Source organism: Xyrauchen texanus, chromosome 6 (genome assembly GCF_025860055.1).
Source record: "Xyrauchen texanus isolate HMW12.3.18 chromosome 6, RBS_HiC_50CHRs, whole genome shotgun sequence".
Taxonomy (NCBI): domain Eukaryota; kingdom Metazoa; phylum Chordata; class Actinopteri; order Cypriniformes; family Catostomidae; genus Xyrauchen; species Xyrauchen texanus.
In genome coordinates this window covers 4,744,366-4,771,375 of record NC_068281.1, presented here as the reverse complement: position 1 = coordinate 4,771,375, position 27,010 = coordinate 4,744,366, and the positions used below count along the sequence as shown (strand labels likewise).

The window sequence follows — 27,010 nt, the reverse complement described above, 5'->3', positions numbered from 1 at the left end:
AGTCATGGCTGCCTCGGTTGCCGTGCTGTATGTTCCCCCCTCTATGAGGCTGGATCCACCACCGCACCGACTTTTCCACATAGGCCCTAAGCAGGCCTCTGATGGTTTTGCCACTTAAACTTGCCTCCCCTCTCGGGTAGGCGTGGCCTCCGCAGGGTCTTCTCCGCCCTGAATAAGGGCTAAGACCCCCTTCCCTCAATGCATGTAAGGGCCCCGGCCTTAGTTGCTCTATGCAAGAAACATAGAGAGAAAAGAGGCCCAGCCAGGCTTGGCCCGTTCCAAGGTTGGCGGCCAGCACCTTGTTCCCCCCTCCAGGGTAACGATAAGGAATCCTGATGGCTTAAATGGGGCATTGGGGAAGGGTACGTGCAGCCTGATACAGTTGGTCATCCTGCACGTAAGAATACCTGCTCACTCCTGTATCAGCAGTTCACGTACACGGCTCAGCGCATGGCACTTTTATAAGTGGACCCCTAGTGTCGCTTCTCTGACACAACGTGGAGAGAGCGACAGAAGGGGAACGTCTAGGTTACGTATGTAGGCATTGTGTCTCCCCTGCCACGTCACTGAGCCGAGCCACTGTTGTGGCCGGACCATTTCCGGCTCCTCAGAAAAATCCTGAATGAACTCCTGTATTTGCGCCGCTTAAATACCCGTATGTCCGGAGGCGGGACATGCAAATACTGGTTGCCAACTCTCATTGGCCTTTTTTCATAGTCCAGAGGTGAATATCGGCGCTCAAGTGAGACCCCTAGTTTCGCTTCTCTGACACAACGTCTCGTTCCCTCCATCGGGGAACGGAGGTTACATACGTAACCTAGACGTTAATCTGGCTAACAGATGAACATTTATAATATAACAACAATGCATTATAACACGTGTCTGTAACATAGACTGTAAAAAAAGATGGGCGACGCCCCTTCGCTCTTTTCCATTGGTGAGAACTGAAGCCGCCAGTGTCCCGATATGGCGCTGACATCTTGGGACTTGAGTCTGCGCAGTTGCGATTTCGGGACCAGACCTGCGCAGTAGTGAGCAGGAAGTAAAGCCGCCAAATCAAGGCCCCGCCCTCACTCTCGCTGAATCAGTCGCAAGCACACGCCTCTGCACTTTTGACTTTTGACTTATGACGATGTGAAATAATTAATTATATCATTTAGATATTACATTTAAAGCTCCAATCTCCTCAGTCCTCCGAAGAACCCGAAAAAAAGTCAGTTGGTGCTTCAGTGACTTCTTCGCTCAGAGAACCTGTCAATCACAGCTGTCAATCATGATGTCACAGCACCGTTTTTATAGCATCAAATAACTAACTAAAAACAAACTTATTTTGAAAACAAACACTTGAAATTACATCAACGTGATAGAAACTACAGTAAATGACAGAAACTATCTTTGGAAAAAAGATATGTGAAGTGTAATTTAATTGTTTAGTTGGTCTCCGTCCCGTTGAATAACATGGGGAGGCGACAAATAACATCAACTTGTGCAAATACAAATTTACAAGTTTAATACAACATCATAATGATAACATCAACATTATTAACAGGTATATTTCTTCTAGAAATGAGATATAACTTACTTTTTCTTCACGAACGCACACAGCTTTATAGATTATATGCTCACATTAACCCAGCTTGTGCGATGTATAAAGCACACTGTCTTAAAGTGATATTAATCAGTAGAGTGAAAGACATGTGCCCTCTAGTGGTGAAGTATGAAAGTGCAATTAAAGGAATAGACTTTCCAACGTTGATGACAGGATAATAATATCTGCATGCCTAGCATCATTTAAATTAACAAGAAAAACATTAACAGAGAATATTTGCTTCTTATGAGCCAAATAAAAATAAAAATGGACCCGACTGAGTGAAGCCGACTGTTTGCCAACATGCCACAAGAATGTTTCCTTTCTCAACATTTCTGTGCATTGCGCTAACTTCCTCTTTTCTGTTGTCAGATTTATGACACACAATGCAAAGAGGAGGAAACAGTTTGAACAGACTGCACAAAATCATGCGGGTTTGTGTTTAGTCAAAACCCTTTTAAATGTAACTTTTTAATACAAATTTTGCCCTTTTTGAAATAATTTTTTCCTAATAGCTGTTGGGAAAACAAGTGAACACAATAAAACCACTAGCATACATTCAGACAAGAGTCAACTACACTCACCTAAAGGATTATTAGGAACACCTGTTCAATTTCTCATTAATGCAATTATCTAATCAACCAATTACATGGCAGTTGCTTCAATGCATTTAGGGGTGTGGTCCTGGTCAAGACAATCTCCTGAACTCCAAACTGAATGTCAGAATGGGAAAGAAAGGTGATTTAAGCAATTTTGAGTGTGGCATGGTTGTTGGTGCCAGACGGGCCGGTCTGAGTATTTCACAATCTGCTCAGTTACTGGGATTTTCACGCACAACCATTTCTAGGGTTTACAAAGAATGGTGTGAAAAGGGAAAAACATCCAGTATGCGGCAGTCCTGTGGGAAAAAATGCCTTGTTGATGCTAGAGGTCAGAGGAGAATGGGCCGACTGATTCAAGCTGATAGAAGAGCAACTTTGCCTGAAATAACCACTCGTTACAACCGAGGTATGCAGCAAAGCATTTGTGAAGCCACAACACGCACAACCTTGAGGCGGATGGGCTACAACAGCAGAAGACCCCACCGGGTACCACTCATCTCCACTACAAATGGGAAAAAGAGGCTACAATTTGCAAGAGCTCACCAAAATTGGACAGTTGAAGACTGGAAAAATGTTGCCTGGTCTGATGAGTCTCGATTTCTGTTGAGACATTCAGATGGTAGAGTCAGAATTTGGCGTAAACAGAATGAGAACATGGATCCATCATGCCTTGTTACCACTGTGCAGGCTGGTGGTGGTGGTGTAATGGTGTGGGGGATGTTTTCTTGGCACACTTTAGGCCCCTTAGTGCCAATTGGGCATCGTTTAAATGCCACGACCTACCTGAGCATTGTTTCTGACCATGGCCATCCCTTTATGGCCACCATGTACCCATCCTCTGATGGCTACTTCCAGCAGGATAATGCACCATGTCATAAAGCTCGAATCATTTCAAATTGGTTTCTTGAACATGACAATGAGTTCACTGTACTAAAATGGCCCCCACAGTCACCAGATCTCAACCCAATAGAGCATCTTTGGGATGTGGTGGAACGGGAGCTTCGTGCCCTGGATGTGCATCCCACAAATCTCCATCAACTGCAAGATGCTATCCTATCAATATGGGCCAACATTTCTAAAGAATGCTTTCAGCACCTTGTTGAATCAATGCCACGTAGAATTAAGGCAGTTCTGAAGGCGAAAGGGGGTCAAACACAGTATTAGTATGGTGTTCCTAATAATCCTTTAGGTGAGTGTATATTATGAAGGTAGATTATAAATAAAAGAACTGTGGACAAATGTACTAATTGTCGCATTTGTTTTAACTGTGTTTTAAGTTTATTTAACAAATTATACATTTATAATTAAAAAAATGTATTCCAATATTTCTTGTCCAAAACAACAGTTTTCAGATATTTTTGAACATTTGTTATAAATCTTTTTGTGCTTAATTATTTTCATATTTACATTTAGCTGAAAAGACTACTATAGGATAATTAATGGCAGGTTCAAAAAGTCAGCGTGTGTTCAATGAACTGTATCTTTTGTTTAATAGCTTTTATGTAGCTAAGACGTAAAGCCATGTGGCTATACAGAAACTAACCTTGCTATAAGAAGTAGCTATTGAAAGAATAAAGGTGTTTAAATAGCCCATTCTTTATTAAATCATAAAGAGCACCTTAACAGTAATGGCATAGCAATTAGTTTGTACAAATACATTTGATTACCACAATAATTGAATGTACAAATTTAAAACTTAAATTCAATCCTAACCTCTACTCAGCACTCTTTGTACTTGACATTATTCTACACAGTTTGTGACATAAATAGACTAGTCGATGTCTAAACTACTTTAATTTGAATCAGAAAGAAAGAAAGAATATCATATCAAAGCTAGAGGCATACACTGGCGGACAAAGTTTGGAATAATGTACAGATTTGGCTGTTTCGGAAGGAAACTGGTTCTTTAATTCACCAAAGTGGAATTCAACTGATCACAATGTATATTCAGGACATTACTGATGTAAAAAACAGCACCATCACTATTTAAAAAAAAGTCATTTTTGATCAAATCTAGACAGGCCCCATTTCCAGCAACCATCACTCCAACACATTATCCTTGAGAAATCATGCTAAATTGCTAATTTGGTATTAGAAAATAATTTTCCATTATATCAAACACAGCTGAAAGATACTTGGTTTGTTAAATGAAGCTTAACATTGTCTTTGTGTTTTGTCTGATTTGCCACAGTATGCAATAGACTGGCATGTATTAAGGTCAATATTAGGTAAAAAAAATGGTAAAATATAAACAGCTTTTTCTAGAAACTCGTCAATCATTATTTTGAGGATTGAAGCACACATACACAGTACCATCGCTCCTTACACACATACTACACTCTGTATAGGGCACCAACTCCCTAGGGGGGCACCATCTTACACTAAGAATAAAATGAAGATATAATAAAATATAGATTGTAGATGGTGTTGATGTGTTGCACCCTAAAAGGTTGGAGGTTTGAATAAACAAGCTAAAAGGAACAAGGAAATAAGTTGGTGTGATGACAATCCTCCTCTATACACTTTTCTTTTTGGCTCATCCTGTGTTGATGATTAATGCTGTGCCACAGTGCTGTAGATTACGCCATCTGCTGGACAGTGCTGGAAATATTGGATCATTTTAAATATAGTGTCAACAGGATTATAAATACAAGAAATTAAATGTTCAATATTTCTGTAAACTTACTGATTTACACCCAGAAGTCACTGCTATAGTGCTGTAAGTTATGTTTGTACTGGGATCCAATGAGGAGGAGGTCTGTAATCAAACACATCTGACATTTATAAAGCTTTCTCTGTTTTAACATACCATTGCCATATGTGTGAGACATCACATTGGTGATATAAATATATCTGGGCCTACTTACATTTGGATTGTCATCATTTATCGTGCAGTACATTTCTGTATCTTTGGGTGTACAGGAGACCTGCATTTCACAAACACACACAAAACTAGAAATAAAACAAACATCAAGTCTAAGATCTTATGTGACAAGTTCCAGACCAGAATCTTTCTTATAAACTCACTCATTGATATATAATAAAATATACAACAGTTAGTTCCAGTGCTCAAATCTGATTGGACGAGAGACATTCCATGAGCACTGATGGTCTGACACCATCAGCACTCCGACGCTTCACTGTGTGTGTGTGTGTGTGTGTGTGTGTGTGTATCACTCCGCTTGTGTTTGTGCCATTCTTTGTCTGCCATGCGCCATTTTTTTTACATTATATATGTTAGCCGGCAAGTGGTGGCGAAAGATCATTTTATGTGTAATATGAGCCAGTTAGGTGACGTGAAGTGAATCCGCATCAGCCAGTGTTTACATACATCACACCATGATCGCTTGTATTACTACTACACGACTAAAGCTAGGAAATAGCTTTAAATGGCTTTAAGCGAACAACTTCAGCATTATGGCTCATCACAGCTGAGAGACACAACAGACTGATTAATTATAGAACTCTTATCAGACTTCCCACATTGGAGTGGGCACACTGTTTAAAATGGTGGAGGACATTGCAGTTTCTATAGTGAAAGACACTAGAAAACAGGTGGACGGCTACTTTTCCACTGAGAAAGCTGATCTTCAGAAAGCTGACAACATCTCTGCTGGGGTGTGGCCACATGAGATTGCACACACTCCATCTCTCTCTCTCTCGCTCTCTCTCTCTCTCGCTCTCTCTCCCCCTCTCTCTCTCACACACCATCCATCCATCCTTGTTTATTCAATAACTTGTTCGAAACAACACAAGCAGTGATACTATTTCTTTAAGTTTAAATTACTAACTAATGCTTGGACGCATCATTTGGACCAGCAATGGCAGATTCTGATGCATTATTATGACCGTATTCAATTTTTCCTAAAATTTTAAAATGTACTTATTCATTGAACTGTTGTATATAAGCAATATCACACGAGCAAGAGTGCGATATGGCCCTACATCAGCAGTGCTGTGATTACCTGCGGCACAGGAGTGATGATGTAGGGCCATATCGCACTCTTGCTCATGTGATATTCCTTAATTAAATGCGTTCTAGTGACCTGAAACATCAATCTCTTCTAATTAGCCCATTAGAGAGCTGTACTTCCCAAACAGCACCAGAAGAGACAAATGGAGTATTGAATAACTGAATTAAAATGCATATATTTATATTTTCGTAAAACAAAATAAAAATCTGTAACTTGATTCCATATTCTCATAAGTTGAAGGACTTACTTTGTCAGAGGTCTTGGCGCTGCTCCTCTCTCTAATTCGATTTTTATTTTCCTCTTCATCTTAAAAAGGAAAAGCATTGTGCATATCATTAACAGAAGTCAGATAGATGGAATCTGTATTGCTAAAATACATGATGTAATGGCATGGCATTGAAATAGATTTTAAACAACATATAAAAATGGAGGGCAGGTCAAACTGACTGTGTCTCTTTCTGCATCTCCAGATAAAAACACCGATCAGAATCAGTAGAAGCAAAACTGCTGCAGAAGTTGAAAGCCACACAAACGGAAATGTTTTTTTCCTGTGGGAAAGAAGGGAACATTTTAAAGCTTTTATTCTAAAAGCATCAATGGTGGTGTAAAACAAGAAATCATTCTGCTGATTTCCCCTGAATGATACCAGGAATAATGCCCATAAGAACTAAGACTCACTTGATTCTTCATATTCTTCCTATTGATAACAAGGCATCAATTAATATCAGCAATTGATATCAATGTATAGGTACAGAGGAATGAGAGTATCTTTGGCAAGCGGTGTAGATTACCACAGACAATTTTATGGAGTGACAATTTGCACCCCAGGTTTAAATAGCACCTGCCACACAGTGCGGCTATTTGTACCCCAATAGTCTATTGCAGGGGTGCCCAATATGATCGCGATCTACCAGTCGATCGCAAAGGCAATGCTGGTAGATCGCACAAAATGTAAATGTACTTTCGTTAAATTTTAATAAAAATAAATATAATGTCTTTCCTTCTTTTAGTTTCTGTCTGACTTGCACTTGACCAGTAAATATTGACCAGGCGAGGTTTTGTTTATTCAGTTGCCATGACAACTAGGTTTGCATAGAGCGCGAAATTGCGACGCTACTGCCCGGATTAGGCAAAACTGTCATTTCGCGCGCTGTTCTCAGAAGTCCTTGGAAGGCGCGTATGCGCAAACCTAGTTGTCATGGCAACTGAATAAACAAAACCTCGCCTGGTCAATATTTACTCGTCATCAGAATAAGGTAAATGCCCTGACTATTGTAAACTATTGTGCTGTAGGTGTTTTGGGTTTAGGTTTAAAACTGAATGATATCAACATTGAACATTATTATATATTTTTTTTATTAATTAGAAGATGAATTCCATGTAGGGATACAAGCAGTTGTCCCAACAAGCATTTTCTTATTTTAAATGAAACTGTGTTTTTTAACGTTGGTAGATCTTATTGAGTTGGTCATTTAAAAGTAGATCATCACACAAAAAAGTGTGGACACCCCTGGTCTATTGGAAAAATAGAAATGTGCAAATAGCATACCATCATTGGTAACAAGGTTGGTGTTATGATTGAGTAACGAGGCTGACGAAGAGATGACGAGGAGTTGCGGATCCAAACGCAGTTTTAACTTTATTAAGAAAACAAACACAAAGGAAAACCCACGATGGGGAAATAAACATAAACAAAGAACTCGGGCAGGGAACACAGACCAGGAATAGCACGGTGACAACATCAAACTTCATACACTAACATACAACGATCGACAGGGGAAAGGAGAACAAACAGGGTTTAAATACACTGGAGACATGAAGACAAACTACAATCAGGTGAGCACAATGACACAGGGCTGGCAGTGATTAGGGCCGGGGATCCTGGGAAGTGTAGTTTAGACACTAGACTAGTGACACAGAACACAGGGCAGACAACGGGAACGTGACATAGCCCCCCCTCAAATGAGCGGCTTCCAGACGCTCCTAACTCCAAAAAACAAAAAAATCATCCAAGGGGAGGGGGGCAAACAGACAGACCCGGGGAGCACAAGGGGCAAACAGACAGACCAAGGGAGCACAGGGGGCAAACCGACAGACCAAGGGGCACAAAGGGCAGACAGGCAGGCCAAGGAGGCACAGGGGCAGACAGGCAGTCCAGGGAGGCACAGAGGGTAGGCAGGCAGTCCAAGGGGCAGGGACAGGTTCAGGAGGCCTGGGAGCTGGCCACAGATCAAGGACAGGTCCAGGAGGCCTGGGAGCTGGCCACAGGGTAAGGACAGGTTCAGGAGGCCTGGGAGGCTCCGGAGGCGGAGCCGAGGGAGGAGGCGCCGTAGGAGGCTCTAGAGGCGGAGCCCTGGAAGGCTCAGGAGGTGGAGCCGAGGGAGGCTCTGGAAGCTCAGGAGGCGGAGCCGAGGGAGGCTCTGGAAGCTCAGGAGGCGGAGCCGAGGGAGGCTCTGGAAGCTCAGGAGGCGGAGCCGAGGGAGGCTCTGGAAGCTCAGGAGGCGGAGCTGAGGGAGGCTCTGGAAGCTCAGGAGGCGGAGCTGAGGGAGGCTCTGGAAGCTCAGGAGGCGGAGCTGAGGGAGGCTCTGGAAGCTCAGGAGGCGGAGCTGAGGGAGGCTCTGGAAGCTCAGGAGGCGGAGCTGAGGGAGGCTCTGGAAGCTCAGGAGGCGGAGCTGAGGGAGGCTCTGGAAGCTCAGGAGGCGGAGCTGAGGGAGGCTCTGGAAGCCCAGGAGGCGGAGCTGAGGGAGGCTCTGGAAGCCCAGGAGGCGGAGCTGAGGGAGGCTCTGGAAGCCCAGGAGGCGGAGCTGAGGGAGGCTCTGGAAGCTCAGGAGGCGGAGCTGAGGGAGGCTCTGGAAGCCCAGGAGGCGGAGCTGAGGGAGGCTCTGGAAGCTCAGGAGGCGGAGCTGAGGGAGGCTCTGGAAGCCCAGGAGGCGGAGCTGAGGGGGGCTGCGCCGTGGGAGGTGGCGCCATAGGAGGCTTGAGAGGCGGAGCCCTGGCATGCTCGAGAGACTTGAGAGGCGGAGCCCTGGGAGACTTGGGAGGCGGAGCCCTGGGAGACTCGAGAGACTTGAGAGGCGGAGCCCTGGAAGGCTCGAGAGGAGCTCTGGAAAGCTCGGAAGGCGGAGCCCTAGGAGGCTCGAGAGACTTGAGAGGCGGAGCCCTGGAAGGCTCGAGGGGCGGAGCCCTGGGAAGCTCGGGAGGAGCTCTGGAAAGCTCGGAAGGCGGAGCTCTGGAAAGCTCGGGGGGTGCTGGCTCTTGGACGGTCATGGCTACTGGCGCTGGCTCTTGGACGGTCATGGCTTCAGGCGCTGGCTCAGGGACGGTCGAGGCTACAGGCGCTGGCTCAGGGACGGTCGAGGCTACAGGCACTGGCTCAGGGACGGTCGAGGCTACAGGCACTGGCTCAGGGACGGTCGAGGCTACAGGCACTGGCTCAGGGACGGTCGAGGCTACAGGCACTGGCTCAGGGACGGTCGAGGCTACAGGCACTGGCTCAGGGACGGTCGAGGCTACAGGCACTGGCTCAGGGACGGTCGAGGCTACAGGCACTGGCTCAGGGACGGTCGAGGCTACAGGCACTGGCTCAGGGACGGTCGAGGCTACAGGCACTGGCTCAGGGACGGTCGAGGCTACAGGCACTGGCTCAGGGACGGTCGAGGCTACAGGCACTGGCTCAGGGACGGTCGAGGCTACAGGCACTGGCTCAGGGACGGTCGAGGCTACAGGCACTGGCTCAGGGACGGTCGAGGCTACAGGCACTGGCTCAGGGACGGTCATGGCTTCAGGCACTGGCTCAGGGACGGTCATGGCTTCAGGCTCGCTCACCGTGCTGTGCGTGGACTCTGGCTCGCTCACGGTGATGTGCGTGGGCTCTGGCTCGCTCACCGAGGAAGGCGTGGGCGCTGGCTCGCTCACCGTGGAAGGCGTGGGCGCTGGCTCGCTCACCGTGGAAGGCGTGGGCGCTGGCTCGCTCACCGTGACATGCGTAGGCTCTGGCTCGCTCACGGTGACAGGCGAGGGGTCTGGCTCACAGACCGGGGCAGGCGTGGGCCGGGAGGCGGAAGCCTGTCCTCTCTTCCTCCTCCGGGCAGACGAAGAGGGCCGCGCTGGCTCGTTGACAGGCGTGAAAGAACGAACCACGGGCGAATGGAGGGTCACCACTGTGGGAGGGTTCTCCTCAATGACGCCCACAGTGAACGGCGAAGCGCAGATCAGCAGGGTCTCCTCAATGACGTCGAGGAGCGTCCAGCCGCGCGTCGTCGGTGGCAACCGTTCCTGGAGCGCACAACTCAGGTTGGCCCGATAAAACGCCGCCAGGTCGGAGTCAGGGAAGTCAGTGGCATCCGCAATCGCGAGGAAATCGCGGGTGTAATCCTCCACCGGACAGTTTCCCTGCATGAGGCTGAGCAGACGGCAGCTTGCCCGCAAAACCGCTGGATCCATGATGGGTCGATCGTTCTGTTATGATTGAGTAACGAGGCTGACGAAGAGATGACGAGGAGTTGCGGATCCAAACGCAGTTTTAACTTTATTAAGAAAACAAACACAAAGGAAAACCCACGATGGGGAAATAAACATAAACAAAGAACTCGGGCAGGGAACACAGACCAGGAATAGCACGGTGACAACATCAAACTTCATACACTAACATACAACGATCGACAGGGGAAAGGAGAACAAACAGGGTTTAAATACACTGGAGACATGATGAAGACAAACTACAATCAGGTGAGCACAATGACACAGGGCTGGCAGTGATTAGGGCCGGGGATCCTGGGAAGTGTAGTTTAGACACTAGACTAGTGACACAGAACACAGGGCAGACAACGGGAACGTGACAGTTGGGGTGCAAATTATACTTGACACTATTTGCACTGGGGTGTAACGTGTGTTTGCAGTAATATTATTGCAACAGAAGACTATGAGTCAGGACATTAAACCAGAATACATTTTGAAATACACAATGTGTTGAAAGAATCTCCACAAAACTTCAACATTATATGTATGAACATCTTTCAACCCTTGTGCTGACCATGTAAAGCCATTATAATACTGGTCAATTAACAACCTGTTATTTAACCTAAATTATTTACTTAATTATTTATTTTATATACAATTTACAATCAAAATACACAATGATGACTTTAAGACTTTAAAGTTATTACAGTTTCATTTTCTGTAAAACTTAAAAACTTAAAAATTATTTTTGTGGTCATCAACATTATGCCACAAATGCTGTCGATTGAGCTTCATGTGTATTGAACCCGGAATATTCCATTAAGGTGGTTATGGAGGTCTGTTTTGAAGGTTTAAATGTGGTAGATCATTAATCTAAAAAAAACCTCATCTGTTTTGGGAACATTTAACTCACTTTTAGCGCCACATAGTTGACGTTTCACTTCCAGAGTGTCATACAATTTGCGTACTGAACCACATAATTACATTGCCAAAAATAATATCGCCACAATCACGTCATTAGACCAGGCCAGAAGTGGTTTGTGTACATAGAAAAAAACCCACACACAGAAATTATTTCTGTAATGCAGAACCAGAAGTTAATTCATATAGTCAAGAACTCCCACTAAACAACTTTACAGATCAAATCAATAATACACATTTTTGTATGTAGGAATTAATATAAACATTTGAACAAAAATACAAGCTGTACATTGTCACTCTTAAACCTCCAGAATGAGTTGTAAATGCATTACATTAAATTATTTTTGTTTATTTGAAACCGAGGGATGAACATTTTTGCTGGTTCTAATCGACAAGAGATTTAGCTTGTTCTGAACCCTGATCATTACTTTAATGGCTTTCAGCATTTACTTTTAAATCAGCTCAGGATCTGTTTATCTCAGACTGTTTTAAACAACCATATTTGAGAAAGTGTTGTTGCTGTTCGCTCTTTGTGATTCTGTTTCTGTTCTCAGGAATTCCTGTTTCACTTACTAAGACAAAAAGATGGAGTGAATAAAACCATTTGTAGGTTTTTGGAGATGTAAGAAGTAAGAAGTGGTGTCAATGTTGAAGAAATACAGGAAGTATTTACACACACACACACACACACACACACACACACACACACTTATATAGAAAAGTTTGTATACTAACATGTCGTTTTCAGTGTTGATGTCTGTGGAAAAAGAAGCAAAGCAATGTTAGTTTTGTTTAGTGTCATATGTTGCAAAAGAAATACATCTTTGTAATTCTGGTTTTACCTGGTTTTCTCTTATTCACAGTGAGTTGAACATAGATTCGTAGTTCATGTACAACACAACAGTACCAGCCAGAATCACTCTCTCTCAGTCCAGTCATCAACACAGTGAAGGATTCTCTCCTATCATCACTGATCTGGACTGATGAATTCTGGGATGTGTCAGTCAAACCCTCTGTGTAACATTTATTTTCTTGAAATCTGCACCACCGTTTAAATGCAGTCTTCCATCCTGAACTGTAGAGACACTGGACACTGATATTACCACCTTCCTGTCCAGTTACACTGCTGTTCACCACAGAGAGATCCAGAACTGAAGATTATAAAAACATGAAAATGAGAGAAAATTTTTGAAAAAGTGATATTACCAAATAGCAAGAGAATTTGATAAAAAAAAAATACAAAATCTCACACCAGATTGGATTTGGAGATAAAAGTCATTTAACACAGGTGTTGATGATGATGATGATTGTCCCTCAGTCTCCAGAATACAATAATAACGTCCTCTTTGATTCTCCTGCAGGTTTCTCATAGTCACAGTAAAGAGACTCTGATCAGGATAATCAATTACTGACAGATTCTCCTCTGTCGTGTTTGTGTATTTATTCGAAAGATTCCATTCTGAGTACCAGTATTTTCTATTCTGTGTGTATTTCCTGTCATAATGACACGGGATAGTGACAGATCCTCCAATCTGAATAGAAATCGTTTTAAATGTACTGCTATAGTGGATACCTGAAAAAACAACACATCAGATATAATTATGGTTAGCACTAACACATCAAGTAAAAATAATTGCTCTAATAAAACAAAAATCAACATGAACTTACTGCTGACACTTGATTGTAACTATAATATTAACCACTAAATTAAAACATCTGTTAAAAATAGAAATGGTACAAAATGGTACAACATTTAAAACTCTCACCTAAAATGAGGTAAAAGCAGATCAGGGTGTAGAAAATAGACACCTTTCCGTGTGTGACCATTGTGTACGTTTCTCTTCCAAAATTTGAGACGGTATCTGTAGTAACGGTTCACTTCCCTTTTTGTCCTCAACACTATTCATGCACAGCAAACAAATGCTTTAGTCTTGCACCACCTTGCTAACAGCACGGAGGATAGACACTAAAATCTACTTTCTATTTCAGTGTGAATATTTACATTCAGGATGTCCTCTACGTGTTTGAAATGGTCTTGCATCACTAGAGGACAAAGTTTGTGATCCACTGAACCACTGTGAGCTGTTGATTTGTATTTTTACATCAAACTGTTGCAACAGTCTCTGACATCTTTAGCTTAGTTCAGATATGGCAAATCTAAAATTCAGACAAACCAATCGGATTGTTGTAAAAGGCTTTTTGCATTTTATACTAAGTGTGAATGCATGTAAATGTGAATGAGATTTCAGAGCTGCAGAGATGGGAAAGGTTTTTAGTGAAACAATGATTTAATTGTGGTCTGGTCCTCACACAAAGCTGTTGTATAGCTTCAGGAGATCTGGAGTTCATCTGGTCATATGGACTATTTTTATGATGCTTTTTCACTTTTTGGTGCTTTATAGCCACTAGTCACATACTTCAGTTGTATGAAGAAAAATAAAAAAACAGCTGGGAAGTTCTGCAAAACACGTATTTTGTCTTTTCATAGAAGAAAGAAAGAAAGTCACATGGCTTTGACATTAGCGGTATATGAGGGTGAGTAAATGACACAATTCTTGTTTTTAGATAAACTGTTCATTTAATGCAGAGAGATAAAGCACATGGATTACGCAACAAAAGGCAGTTTAACAACACAACTTTACTTACAGGATCTCGTGTTTACAGGTAACTTAAGTATATTGAATATAAAACTCAAAATTATGCCATCTTGTAGAAAGTTAAAGGAATTAGATTTTGCCTTTGAAGTCAAATGAGTGGCGCTCAATTGGAGGCATCGGATAGATAGGTCCACTGACCAAAAATCAAATACAGAATATACAGCGTAATGTCAACACGTTTCCTCATCATCTGATCCATTAGGTGAATGTAGAAAACAACATGTGAACTCTAGTTCTGTGACAGACAGAAATTCTCCATGTGCCATCTGAAAGATGAAATAGAAGAGCACACTACTGAGAGACAAATATGAGAACTGAATAAAGTTTCATTGAATTAAATGGAAATCAAAAAGATTGAACTGAAAATGTATGCCACATGTAAAATAATTGTAAGAAACCTTCAAACCCACATTTAAACTTTTCAGAAGTTTTTGTAAAATATGTAACAATGTCATATTCCACAAAGACTGCAGTGATGCCACTATACTGTATGTTAGCATTTAATTACGGGTGTAAATAGTATCTGCCATACTTTTAACATATGTTTACAGTAATGTTATTACAACAGAAGACTATGAGTCAGGACATTACACCAGAATACATTTTGAAATACACAATGTGTTGAAAGAATGTCCACAAAACTTCAACATTATATTTATGAACATCTTTCAACTCTTGTGCTGACCATGTAAAGCCGTTATAATACTGGTCAATTTACAACCTGATCTAATAGAAAGATGTTACTGTACCTACATTTTTGCAAAACGATTCTTCCATATCTATTTGTACTTATCGCTGCTGTTTCCTGGAGTAATCTTTTATTCCGTTTCATTAAAATCACGGGTGAAACAGAGATTTATCAGTTCAGAAACACTTTTCGCCCTGTTCCACACACAATGCTGTCTTAGGTTTAAGGTTTACAGGAAGGAGCTGTTTTGTTTATTTACAACTCGATAGATCATTAACCTTAAAACCATCTGTTTTTCATCTCACATTTGCTTTTAATGATACTATAGTTTAGATTAAGGTTTGAAGGAATATTCTGGGTTCAATTCAAGTTAAGCACACTTATATAGAAAAGTTTGTATACTAACATGTCTTTTTCAGTGCTGATGTCTGTGGAAAAAGAAGCAAAGCAATGTTAGTTTTGTTTAGTGTCATATGTTGCAAAAGAAATACATCTTTGTAATTCTGGTTTTACCTGGTTTTCTCTTATTCACAGTGAGTTGAACATAGATTCGTAGTTCACGTACAGCACACCAGTACCAGCCAGAATCACTCTCTCTCAGTCCAGTCATCACCACAGTGAAGGATTCTCTCCCATCATCACTGATCTGGACTGATGAATTCTGGGATGTGTCAGTCCTAACCTCTGAGTAACATTTATTTTCTTGAAATCTGCACCACCGTTTAAATGTAGTCTTCCATCCTGAACTGTAGAGACACTGGACACTGATATTACCACCTTCCTGTCCAGTTACACTGCTGTTCACCACAGAGACATCCGGAACTGAAGATTATAAAAACGTGAAAATGAGAGAAAATTTTGGAAAAAGTGATATTACCAAATAGCAAGAGAATTTGATTAAAAAAAAAAATAATAAAATGTAAAAAAAATCTCACACCAGATTTGATTTGGAGATAAAAGTCATTTAACTCAGTTTTTGATGCTGATGATGATGATGATGATGGTCCCTCAGTCTCCAGAAAACAATAATAACGTCCTCTTTGATTCTCCTGCAGGTTTCTCATAGTCACAGTAAAGAGACTCTGATCAGGATAATCAATTACTGACAGATTCTCCTCTGTAGTGTTTGTGTATTTATTCGAAAGATTCCTTTCTGAGTACCAGTATTTTCTATTCTGTGTGTATTTCCTGTCATAATGACACGGGATAGTGACAGATCCTCCAGTCTGAATATAAATCGTTTTTAATGTACTGCTATAGTGGATACCTGAAAAAACAACACATCAGATATAATTATGGTTAGCACTAACACATCAAGTAAAAATAATTGCTCTAATAAAACAAAAATCAACATGAACTTACTGCTGACACTTGATTGTAACTATAATATTAACCACTAAATTAAAAAAATCTGTTAAAAATAGAAATGGTACAAAATGGTACAACATTTAAATCTCTCACCTAAAATGAGGTAAAAGCAGATCAGGGTGTAGAAAATAGACGCCTTTCCGTGTGTGACCATTTTGGACGTTTCTCTTCCAAAATTTGAGACCGTATCTGTAGTAACGGTTCACTTCCCTTTTTGTCCTCAACACTATTCATGCACAGCAAACAAATGCTTTAGTCTTGCGCCACCTTGCTAACAGCACGGATGATAGACACTAAAAACTACTTTCTATTTCAGTGTGAATATTTACATTCAGGATGTCCTCTATGTGTTTGAAATGGTCTTGCATCAAAGGAGGACAAAGTTTGTGATCCACTGAACCACTGTGAGCTGTTGATTTGTATTTTTACATCAAACTGCTGCAACAGTCTCTGACATCTTTAGCTTAGTTCAGATATGGCGAATCTAAAATTCAGACAAACCAATCGGATTGTTGTAAAAGGCTTTTTGCATTTTATACTAAGTGTGAATGCATGTAAATGTGAATGAGATTTCAGAGCTGCAGAGATGGGAAAGGTTTTTAGTGAAACAATGATTTAATTGTGGTCTGGTCCTCACACAAAGCTGTTGTATAGCTTCAGGAGATCTGGAGTTCATCTGGTCATATGGACTATTTTTATGATGCTTTTTCCCTTTTGGTGCTTTATAGCCACTAGTCACATATTTCAGTTGTATGAAGAAAAATAAAAAACAGCTGGGAAGTTCTGCAAAACACGTATTTTGTCTTTTCATAGAAGAAAGAAAGAAAGTCACATGGCTTTGACATTAGCGGTATATGAGGGTGAGTAAATGACACAATTCTTGTTTTTAGATAAACTGTTCATTTAATGCAGAGAGATAAAGCACATGGATTACGTAACAAAAGGCAGTTTAACAACACAACTTTACTTACAGGATCTCGTGTTTACAGGTAACTTAAGTATATTGAATATAAAACTCAAAATTATGCCATCTTGTAGAAAGTTAAAGGAATTAGATTTTGCCTTTGAAGTCAAATGAGTGGCGCTCAATTGGAGGCATCGGATAGATAGGTCCACTGACCATAAATCAAATACAGAATATACAGCGTAATGTCAACACGTTTCCTCATCATCTGATCCATTAGGTGAATGTAGAAAACAACATGTGAACTCTAGTTCTGTGACAGACAGAAATTCTCCATGTGCCATCTGAAAGATGAAATAGAAGAGCACACTACTGAGAGACAAATATGAGAACTGAATAAAGTTTCATTGAATTAAATGGAAATCAAAAAGATTGAACTGAAAATGTATGTCACATGTAAAATAATTGTAAGAAACATTCAAACCCACATTCAAACTTTTCAGAAGTTTTTGTAAAATATGTAACAATGTCATATTCCACAAAGACTGCTGTGATGCCGCTATACTGTATGTTAGCATTTAATTACGGGTGTAAATAGTATCTGCCATACTTTTAACATATGTTTACAGTAATGTTATTACAACAGAAGACTATGAGTCAGGACATTACACCAGAATACATTTTGAAATACACAATGTGTTGAAAGAATGGCCACAAAACATCAACATTATATTTATGAACATCTTTCAACTCTTGTGCTGACCATGTAAAGCCGTTATAATACTGGTCAATTTACAACCTGATCTAATAGAAAGATGTTACTGTACCTACTTATTTTGCAAATACGATTCTTCCATATCTATTTGTACTTATCGCTGCTGTTTCCTGGAGTAATCTTTTATTCCGTTTCATGTAAAATCACGGGTGAAACAGAGATTTATCAGTTCAGAAACACTTTTCAGCCCTGTTCCACACACAATGCTGTCTTAGGTTTAAGGTTTACAGGAAGGAGCTGTTTTGTTTATTTACAACTCGATAGATCATTAACCTTAAAACCATCTGTTTTTCATCTCACATTTGCTTTTAATGATACTATAGTTTAGATTAAGGTTTGAAGGAATATTCTGGGTTCAATTCAAGTTAAGCACACTTATATAGAAAAGTTTGTATACTAACATGTCTTTTTCAGTGCTGATGTCTGTGGAAAAAGAAGCAAAGCAATGTTAGTTTTGTTTAGTGTCATATGTTGCAAAAGAAATACATCTTTGTAATTCTGGTTTTACCTGGTTTTCTCTTATTCACAGTGAGTTGAACATAGATTCGTAGTTCATGTACAGCACACCAGTACCAGCCAGAATCACTCTCTCTCAGTCCAGTCATCACCACAGTGAAGGATTCTCTCCCATCATCACTGATCTGGACTGATGAATTCTGGGATGTGTCAGTCCTACCCTCTGTGTAACATTTATTTTCTTCAAATCTGCACCACTGTTTAAACATAGTCATATATCCAGAACTGTAGAGACACTGGACACTGATATTACCACCTTCCAGTCCAGTTACTCTGCTGTTCACCACAGAGAGATCCGGAACTGAAGATTATAAAAACATGAAAATTAGAGAAAATATTTAAAGTGATATTACCAAATAGCAAGAGAATTTGATTTAAAAACAATCTCACACCAGATTGGATTTGGAGATAAAAGTCATGTAATACAGGTGTTGATGATGATGATGATGATGATGATGGTCCCTCAGTCTCCAGAATACAATAATAACGTCCTCTTTGATTCTCCTGCAGGTTTCTCATAGTCACAGTAAAGAGACTCTGATCAGGATAATCAATTACTGACAGATTCTCCTCTGTCGTGTTTGTGTATTTATTCGAATGATTCCTTTCTGAGTACCAGTATTTTCTATTCTGTGTGTATTTCCTGTCATAATGACACGGGATAGTGACAGATCCTCCAGTCTGAATATAAATCGTTTTTAATGTACTGCTATAGTGGATACCTGAAAAAACAACACATCAGATATAATTATGGTTAGCACTAACACATCAAGTAAAAATAATTGCTCTAATAAAACAAAAATCAACATGAACTTACTGTTGACACTTGATTGTAACTATAATATTAACCACTAAATTAAAAAATCTGTTAAAAATAGAAATGGTACAAAATGGTACAACATTTAAATCTCTCACCTAAAATGAGGTAAAAGCAGATCAGCGTGTAGAAAATAGACGCCTTTCCGTATGTGACCATTTTGGACGTTTCTCTTCCAAAATTTGAGACCATATCTGTAGTAACGGTTCACTTCCCTTTTTGTCCTCAACACTATTCATGCACAGCAAACAAATGCTTTAGTCTTGCGCCACCTTGCTAACAGCACGGATGATAGACACTAAAAACTACTTTCTATTTCAGTGTGAATATTTACATTCAGGATGTCCTCTATGTGTTTGAAATGGTCTTGCATCACTAGAGGACAAAGTTTGTGATCCACTGAACCACTGTGAGCTGTTGATTTGTATTTTTACATCAAACTGTTGCAACAGTCTCTGACATCTTTAGCTTAGTTCAGATATGGCGAATCTAAAATTCAGACAAACCAATCGGATTGTTGTAAAAGGCTTTTTGCATTTTATACTAAGTGTGAATGCATGTAAATGTGAATGAGATTTCAGAGCTGCAGAGAAGGGAAAGGTTTTTAGTGAAACATTGATTTAATTGTGGTCTGGTCCTCACACAAAGCTGTTGTATAGCTTCAGGAGATCTGGAGTTCATCTGGTCATATGGACTATTTTTATGATGCTTTTTCCCTTTTTGGTGCTTTATAGCCACTAGTCACATATTTCAGTTGTATGAAGAAAAATAAAAAAACAGCTGGGAAGTTCTGCAAAACACGTATTTTGTCTTTTCATTGAAGAAAGAAAGAAAGTCACATGGCTTTGACATTAGCAGTATATGAGGGTGAGTAAATGACACAATTCTTGTTTTTAGATAAACTGTTCATTTAATGCAGAGAGATAAAGCACATGGATTACGTAACAAAAGGCAGTTTAACAACACAACTTTACTTACAGGATCTCGTGTTTACAGGTAACTTAAGTATATTGAATATAAAACTCAAAATTATGCCATCTTGTAGAAAGTTAAAGGAATTAGATTTTGCCTTTGAAGTCAAATGAGTGGCGCTCAATTGGAGGCATCGGATAGATAGGTCCACTGACCACAAATCAAATACAGAATATACAGCGTAATGTCAACACGTTTCCTCATCATCTGATCCATTAGGTGAATGTAGAAAACAACATGTGAACTCTAGTTCTGTGACAGACAGAAATTCTCCATGTGCCATCTGAAAGATGAAATAGAAGAGCACACTACTGAGAGACAAATATGAGAACTGAATAAAGTTTCATTGAATTAAATAGAAATCAAAAAGATTGAACTGAAAATGTATGTCACATGTAAAATAATTGTAAGAAACATTCAAACCCACATTTAAACTTTTCAGAAGTTTTTGTAAAATATGTAACAATGTCATATTCCACAAAGACTGCTGTGATGCCCCTATAGTGTATGTTAGCATTTAATTACGGGTGTAAATAGTATCTGCCATACTTTTAACATATGTTTATAGTAATGTTATTACAACAGAAGACTATGAGTCAGGACATTACACCAGAATACATTTTGAAATACACAATGTGTTGAAAGAATGGCCACAAAACTTCAACATTATATTTATGAACATCTTTCAACTCTTGTGCTGACCATGTAAAGCCGTTATATCACTGGTCAATTTACAACCTGATCTAATAGAAAGATGTTACTGTACCTACATTTTTGCAAAACGATTCTTCCATATCTATTTGTACTTATCGCTGCTGTTTCCTGGAGTAATCATTTATTCCGTTTCATTAAAATCACGGGTGAAACAGAGATTTATCAGTTCAGAAACACTTTTCGCCCTGTTCCACACACAATGCTGTCTTAGGTTTAAGGTTTACAGGAAGGAGCTGTTTTGTTTATTTACAACTCGATAGATCATTAACCTTAAAACCATCTGTTTTTCATCTCACATTTGCTTTTAATGATACTATAGTTTAGATTAAGGTTTGAAGGAATATTCCGGGTTCAATTCAAGTTAAGCACACTTATATATAAAAGTTTGTATACTAACATTTCTTTTTCAGTGCTGATGTCTGTGGAAAAAGAAGCAAAGCAATGTTAGTTTTGTTTAGTGTCATATGTTGCAAAAGAAATACATCTTTGTAATTCTGGTTTTACCTGGTTTTCTCTTATTCACAGTGAGTTGAACATAGATTCGTAGTTCACGTACAGCACACCAGTACCAGCCAGAATCACTCTCTCTCAGTCCAGTCATCAACACAGTGAAGGATTCTCTCCTATCATCACTGATCTGGACTGATGAATTCTGGGATGTGTTAGTCCTACCTTCTGTGTAACATTTATTGTTTTTATATCTGCACCACTGTTTAAACATAGTCATATATCCAGAACTGTAGAGACACTGGACACTGATATTACCACCTTCCAGTCCAGTTACTCTGCTGTTCACCACAGAGAGATCCGGAACTGAAGATTATAAAAACATGAAAATGAGAGAAAATATTTAAATATTGGTGATATTACCAAATAGCAAGAGAATTTGATTTAAAAACAATCTCACACCAGATTGGATATGGAGATAAAAGTCATGTAACACAGGTGTTGATGATGATGATGATGATGATGATGATGATGGTCCCTCAGTCTCCAGAATACAATAATAACGTCCACTTTGATTCTCCTGCAGGTTTCTCATAGTCACAGTAAAGAGACTCTGATCAGGATAATCAATTACTGACAGATTCTCCTCTGTAGTGTTTGTGTATTTATTCGAAAGATTCCTTTCTGAGTACCAGTATTTTCTATTCTGTGTGTATGTCCTGTCATAATGACACGGGATAGTGACAGATCCTCCAGTCTGAATATAAATCGTTTTAAATGTACTGCTATAGTGGATACCTGAAAAAACAACACATCAGATATAATTATGGTTAGCACTAACACATCAAGTAAAAATAATTGCTCTAATAAAACAAAAATCAACATGAACTTACTGCTGACACTTGATTGTAACTATAATATTAACCACTAAATTAAAAAAATCTGTTAAAAATAGAAATGGTACAAAATGGTACAACATTTAAAACTCTCACCTAAAATGAGGTAAAAGCAGATCAGGGTGTAGAAAATAGACGCCTTTCCGTGTGTGACCATTTTGGACGTTTCTCTTCCAGAATTTGAGACGGTATCTGTAGTAATGGTTCACTTCCCTTTTTGTCCTCAACACTATTCATGCACAGCAAACAAATGCTTTAGTCTTGCACCACCTTGCTAACAGCACGGATGATAGACACTAAAATCTACTTTCTATTTCAGTGTGAATATTTACATTCAGGATGTCCTCTACGTGTTTGAAATGGTCTTGCATCACTAGAGGACAAAGTTTGTGAACCACTGAACCACTGTGAGCTGTTGATTTGTATTTTTACATCAAACTGCTGCAACAGTCTCTGACATCTTTAGCTTAGTTCAGATATGGCGAATCTAAAATTCAGACAAACCAATCGGATTGTTGTAAAAGACTTTTTGCATTTTATACTAAGTGTGAATGCATGTAAATGTGAATGAGATTTCAGAGCTGCAGAGAAGGGAAAGGTTTTTAGTGAAACAATGATTTAATTGTGGTCTGGTCCTCACACAAAGCTGTTGTATAGCTTCAGGAGATCTGGAGTTCATCTGGTCATATGGACTATTTTTATGATGCTTTTTCCCTTTTTGGTGCTTTATAGCCACTAGTCACATATTTCAGTTGTATGAAGAAAAATAAAAAAACAGCTGGGAAGTTCTGCAAAACACGTATTTTGTCTTTTCATAGAAGAAAGAAAGAAAGTCACATGGCTTTGACATTAGCGGTATATGAGGGTGAGTAAATGACACAATTCTTGTTTTTAGATAAACTGTTCATTTAATGCAGAGAGATAAAGCACATGGATTACGTAACAAAAGGCAGTTTAACAACACAACTTTACTTACAGGATCTCGTGTTTACAGGTAACATGGAACTTAAGTATATTGCACGTCACGCACACACACACACACACACACACACACACACACACACACACACAAACTACTAACTAATATCACTAACCTACACCAAACTAAAATGCTCAAAAGAGAAAAGAATGAAAAGAAAAGAAAGATTGAAGAAACTGAGGAAAACTTATTAAACGCTCTCACAGCCACACTCCACTCGCTCGCCACTCCTGTGCATCCGCTCAGAGAGACAGAGACAAAGAGAGAGAGCGAGAGAGAGAGAGAGAGCGAGCGAGAGAGAGAGAGAGAGAGAGAGAGAGAGAGAGACGCAACAGCAAAAACATGATTAGCACCTCAGGGCCATGGTACGATAAGCACCACAGGGTGTTCGTTTTCAATATTGCTTTTTTATCACTGTATTGTGGAAAAAATGGAAAACATGCATTAATCATCTATAACTAGATTTTTATTTAATTAAACATGCTCAATGTACTTGGCTACAGTGGCTTATAGGATGAATTTAAAATAAAATTTTATGTAATAAAAATGGGAACAAAATGGGCCCCTGGCTGGACGGTTGCTTTGGGCCTCAGAAATTGTGTTAGGGGGCAGTGTGCCCCTTGACAGAAGCCTGGCCCCACCATTCTGATTTATCTACAGTATATTGTGGAGTGATTATGTTTTTATATTTTTTATCATTAATGATATATTATTAATATCTTACTTGAAATTATATTATTATTTTAGATGTATTTATTCAATGCACTTAGGACGGCTGTTTGAAAGTGGAGATTTATACTTGCATTGTATGTTGACTTGCATTGTATGGACCTACAGAGCTGAAATACTCTTCTAAAACTCTTAATTTGTTTTAAGTAGAAGAAAGAAAATCATATACATCTGGGATGGCGTGAATAAATGATGAGAATTTTCATTTTTAGGTGAACTATCCCTTTAATAGGCATCATTTGCGGATTTTCCAATCTTTATCAATGAAAACAAGCACTATAATTCATTTTAATTGCTTATGCAATCAAGACTATCACTACACACGCATTAGCATGGTTTAGGCCTTAATGACCGCCACAACTTTGTATGAGTAAACAACAAAATGTCAAATCAAACAAATGTTAAGTATGGAGTTCCACAGGGATCAGCTTTAGGGCCTCTGCTTTTCTCCTTATATATGCTTCTCCTCATGGAATAAGTTTCCACTGTTATGCCGACGATACCCAACTTTATATTTCTTCTAAACCCAACAATTCAAAATTATACAAATTAGCAGAATGTATCAATGACATCAAAGATTGGTTGGCCAGAAATGTCCTTCCTCTCAAATCCGACAAAACAGAGGTACTAATTATTGGACCAAAAACCTCTCAAAATAAGCAGCTAAAATATCATTTGACATCCAAATATCATAGATGTACTGTTACATCGCCTTCTACAGCAAAGAACTTAGGCGTTATACTTGATACCAATCTGTCCATTGAAAATAAAATGTCCAATGTTTGTAGAACAGCATTCTTCCACCTCAAAAATGTATGACACGTGCTCTCTGTTCCTCAAGACTGGATAATGTAATAAGTAATGCATTACTGGGAGGATGTCCAGCAAGATCAATAAATAAACTTCACTTGGTTAAAAATGCAGCTGCCAGAGTGCAAACAATAAATATGATCATATTAGCACAATTCTGAATGAATGAATGAATGTTACATTTATGTAGCGCTTTTTCTGACACTACACTCGAAGCACTTTACATAGTGAACAGGGGACTCAAACACCACCAGTGTGCAGCATCCACCTGGATGTTGCGACAGCAGCCATAGTTCACCAGTATGCTCACCACACACCAGCTATTGGTGGAGAGGAGAGATTGGAGTGATGGAGCCAATTAATGGATGGGGATTGGCTACCTGTTAAATTTTGCATTATATTTTAAATTCTGTTAACTACACAAAGCTTTGAATGGTCTAGCTCCACAATACTGAAGTGACGTTCTGACATGTTATATTTCGTCACGGTCATTATGATCACAACATTCTGGCACATCTTATCACGTGGCGCATCGTATCACGTGGCTTGTTAAGCATGCTACTGCAGAGACATATATGGAGGCTTCATACAATCCACTCACAACTCACCATGTGCCCCACTGAGAGTGTTATAGCTTGGTTATAGAATGTTATAGCGACCATAAGGAGGTTACCCACTGTTGTGTAGTCTGGCTGGAGTCACTCAGCACACCCTGGGATTTGAACTAGCGAACTCCAGGGGTGGTAGCCAGTGTTTACCACTGAGCTACCCAGGCCCCCCCAACAAAAAATAAATCTACTAAAAACATTTAAATTGCTGTAGCTATATGTTGTGTAGTCTCTTACTTGACATTCCTTCTTCAGCAGAACACAAACAAAGATCTTTAGAAGCATATTTCATCTCTGTAGGTCCATACAATGCAAGTAAATGGTGACCAGAAGCTCCAAATATCACATAAAGGCTGCATAAAAGTAATCCATAAGACTCCAATGGAAAAAATCTCCACTTTCACTTCCAGATTCACATTCTTTGTGCATATATCCACTTACTGGTTGGGGCTGGACAAAGGTGGTGATTTATAGAAAAAAAGGGGATTTAAATATTGATCTATTTCTCACTCACACCAATGATATCGCTTCTGAAGTCATGGATTAAACCACCGGAGACATATGGATTACTTTTATGTTGCCTTTATATGATTTTTGGAGCTACAAAGTTCTATCACCATTCACTTGCATTATATGGACCTACAGATATGAAATATTCTTCTAAATATTTATTTGTATGCAATGATCCAGTTCCCTTATTCTTGTCATGTTCCAATACAAATAACAATGTGTTTTCTTTATTATTAATAAATTGTAAATAATAATAACAACAAAATATAAAAATTATAATGTAAGGAACATTGACATCTAGTTACAATGCAATTTATATTTTTACAGTAATATTCCTCAGCTACCAATTGCAGTAATCAGTAAATAACTGTACACAACAATTGCAGTAGCTTACCGTTATCAGGTTTTTACAGTAACATGCTGTCAACAGTGTTGTCTGTATGTTAATAACAGTGTACATATAAGTAGATGCATATCGTCTGGTGTCATGGTTTCTAAAGTTCTAATGTCTTTCTCACTTCTTGTCTTTGCACTGTGGTTTATTGTCTCAAACATTCTGCACGCTTGACTAAAGTTGCATAAATAATATGTTTCAAATGACAAATTTTTAGTCGACATCGCCTTCTCCAGTTCTCCTTTTTCTATTTTAATACTTTGTGAAATGGACATTTGTAGAACTAATGCAGTGACTCACAGCAGTACTGGGTTTTTCATGGAAAGAGTTTTGTGGTCAGGATGACTTAAAGGGGTCATGACATGAGAAACCAAATTTGCCTTGATCTTTTGGTATATAAGAGGTCTTTGTATCATTAAAACGTCCTGCAAGTTTAATATTTTAAGACGTCCTCCCCATTCTAAACGAATCATTTATTTAATCAAGCTCAAAATACAGCTCGTTCTGGATTCATGGTTAGAAGTGACGTGTCGGTTAGAAGTGACGTAACAGCGTTTGCATATGACCGCCTCCAGCACAAGATAACTACGATTTAAGCGCAAGACAACTACGCTCATTTCGTATCGCCGTGTGCCTCACAAGTTTTCAGTCGATGGACAGCGAGCTCTGACAGAGACTACTTG

General features: G+C 39.6%; 1 protein-coding gene across 8 annotated transcripts; it reads right to left on the bottom strand.

The window, feature by feature from the left end:
- Positions 1-3,775: 3,775 nt before the first annotated feature.
- On the bottom strand, positions 3,776-22,494 carry LOC127645657 (polymeric immunoglobulin receptor-like). 8 transcript variants are annotated; one of them, XM_052129341.1, is made up of 10 exons: positions 19,367-19,624; positions 18,844-19,173; positions 18,708-18,752; positions 18,444-18,614; positions 12,279-12,300; positions 6,612-6,712; positions 6,412-6,470; positions 5,058-5,117; positions 4,877-4,948; positions 3,776-4,791 (listed from the first exon to the last, which is right to left on the bottom strand). In XM_052129341.1, exons 1-10 carry the CDS (start codon positions 19,458-19,460, stop codon positions 4,744-4,746), a joined length of 1,002 nt encoding a protein of 333 aa, XP_051985301.1. In that variant the 5' UTR covers positions 19,461-19,624; the 3' UTR covers positions 3,776-4,743. The 8 variants fall into 8 exon arrangements, with proteins under 8 accessions (XP_051985301.1, XP_051985300.1, XP_051985297.1 ...); XM_052129340.1 differs by lacking the exons at positions 18,444-18,614; positions 18,708-18,752; positions 18,844-19,173; positions 19,367-19,624 and adding exons at positions 12,386-12,694; positions 12,796-13,116; positions 13,310-13,483; positions 16,524-16,601; XM_052129337.1 differs by lacking the exons at positions 18,444-18,614; positions 18,708-18,752; positions 18,844-19,173; positions 19,367-19,624 and adding exons at positions 21,459-21,767; positions 21,864-22,199; positions 22,394-22,494.
- Between the last annotated feature and the right edge of the window lie 4,516 nt (positions 22,495-27,010).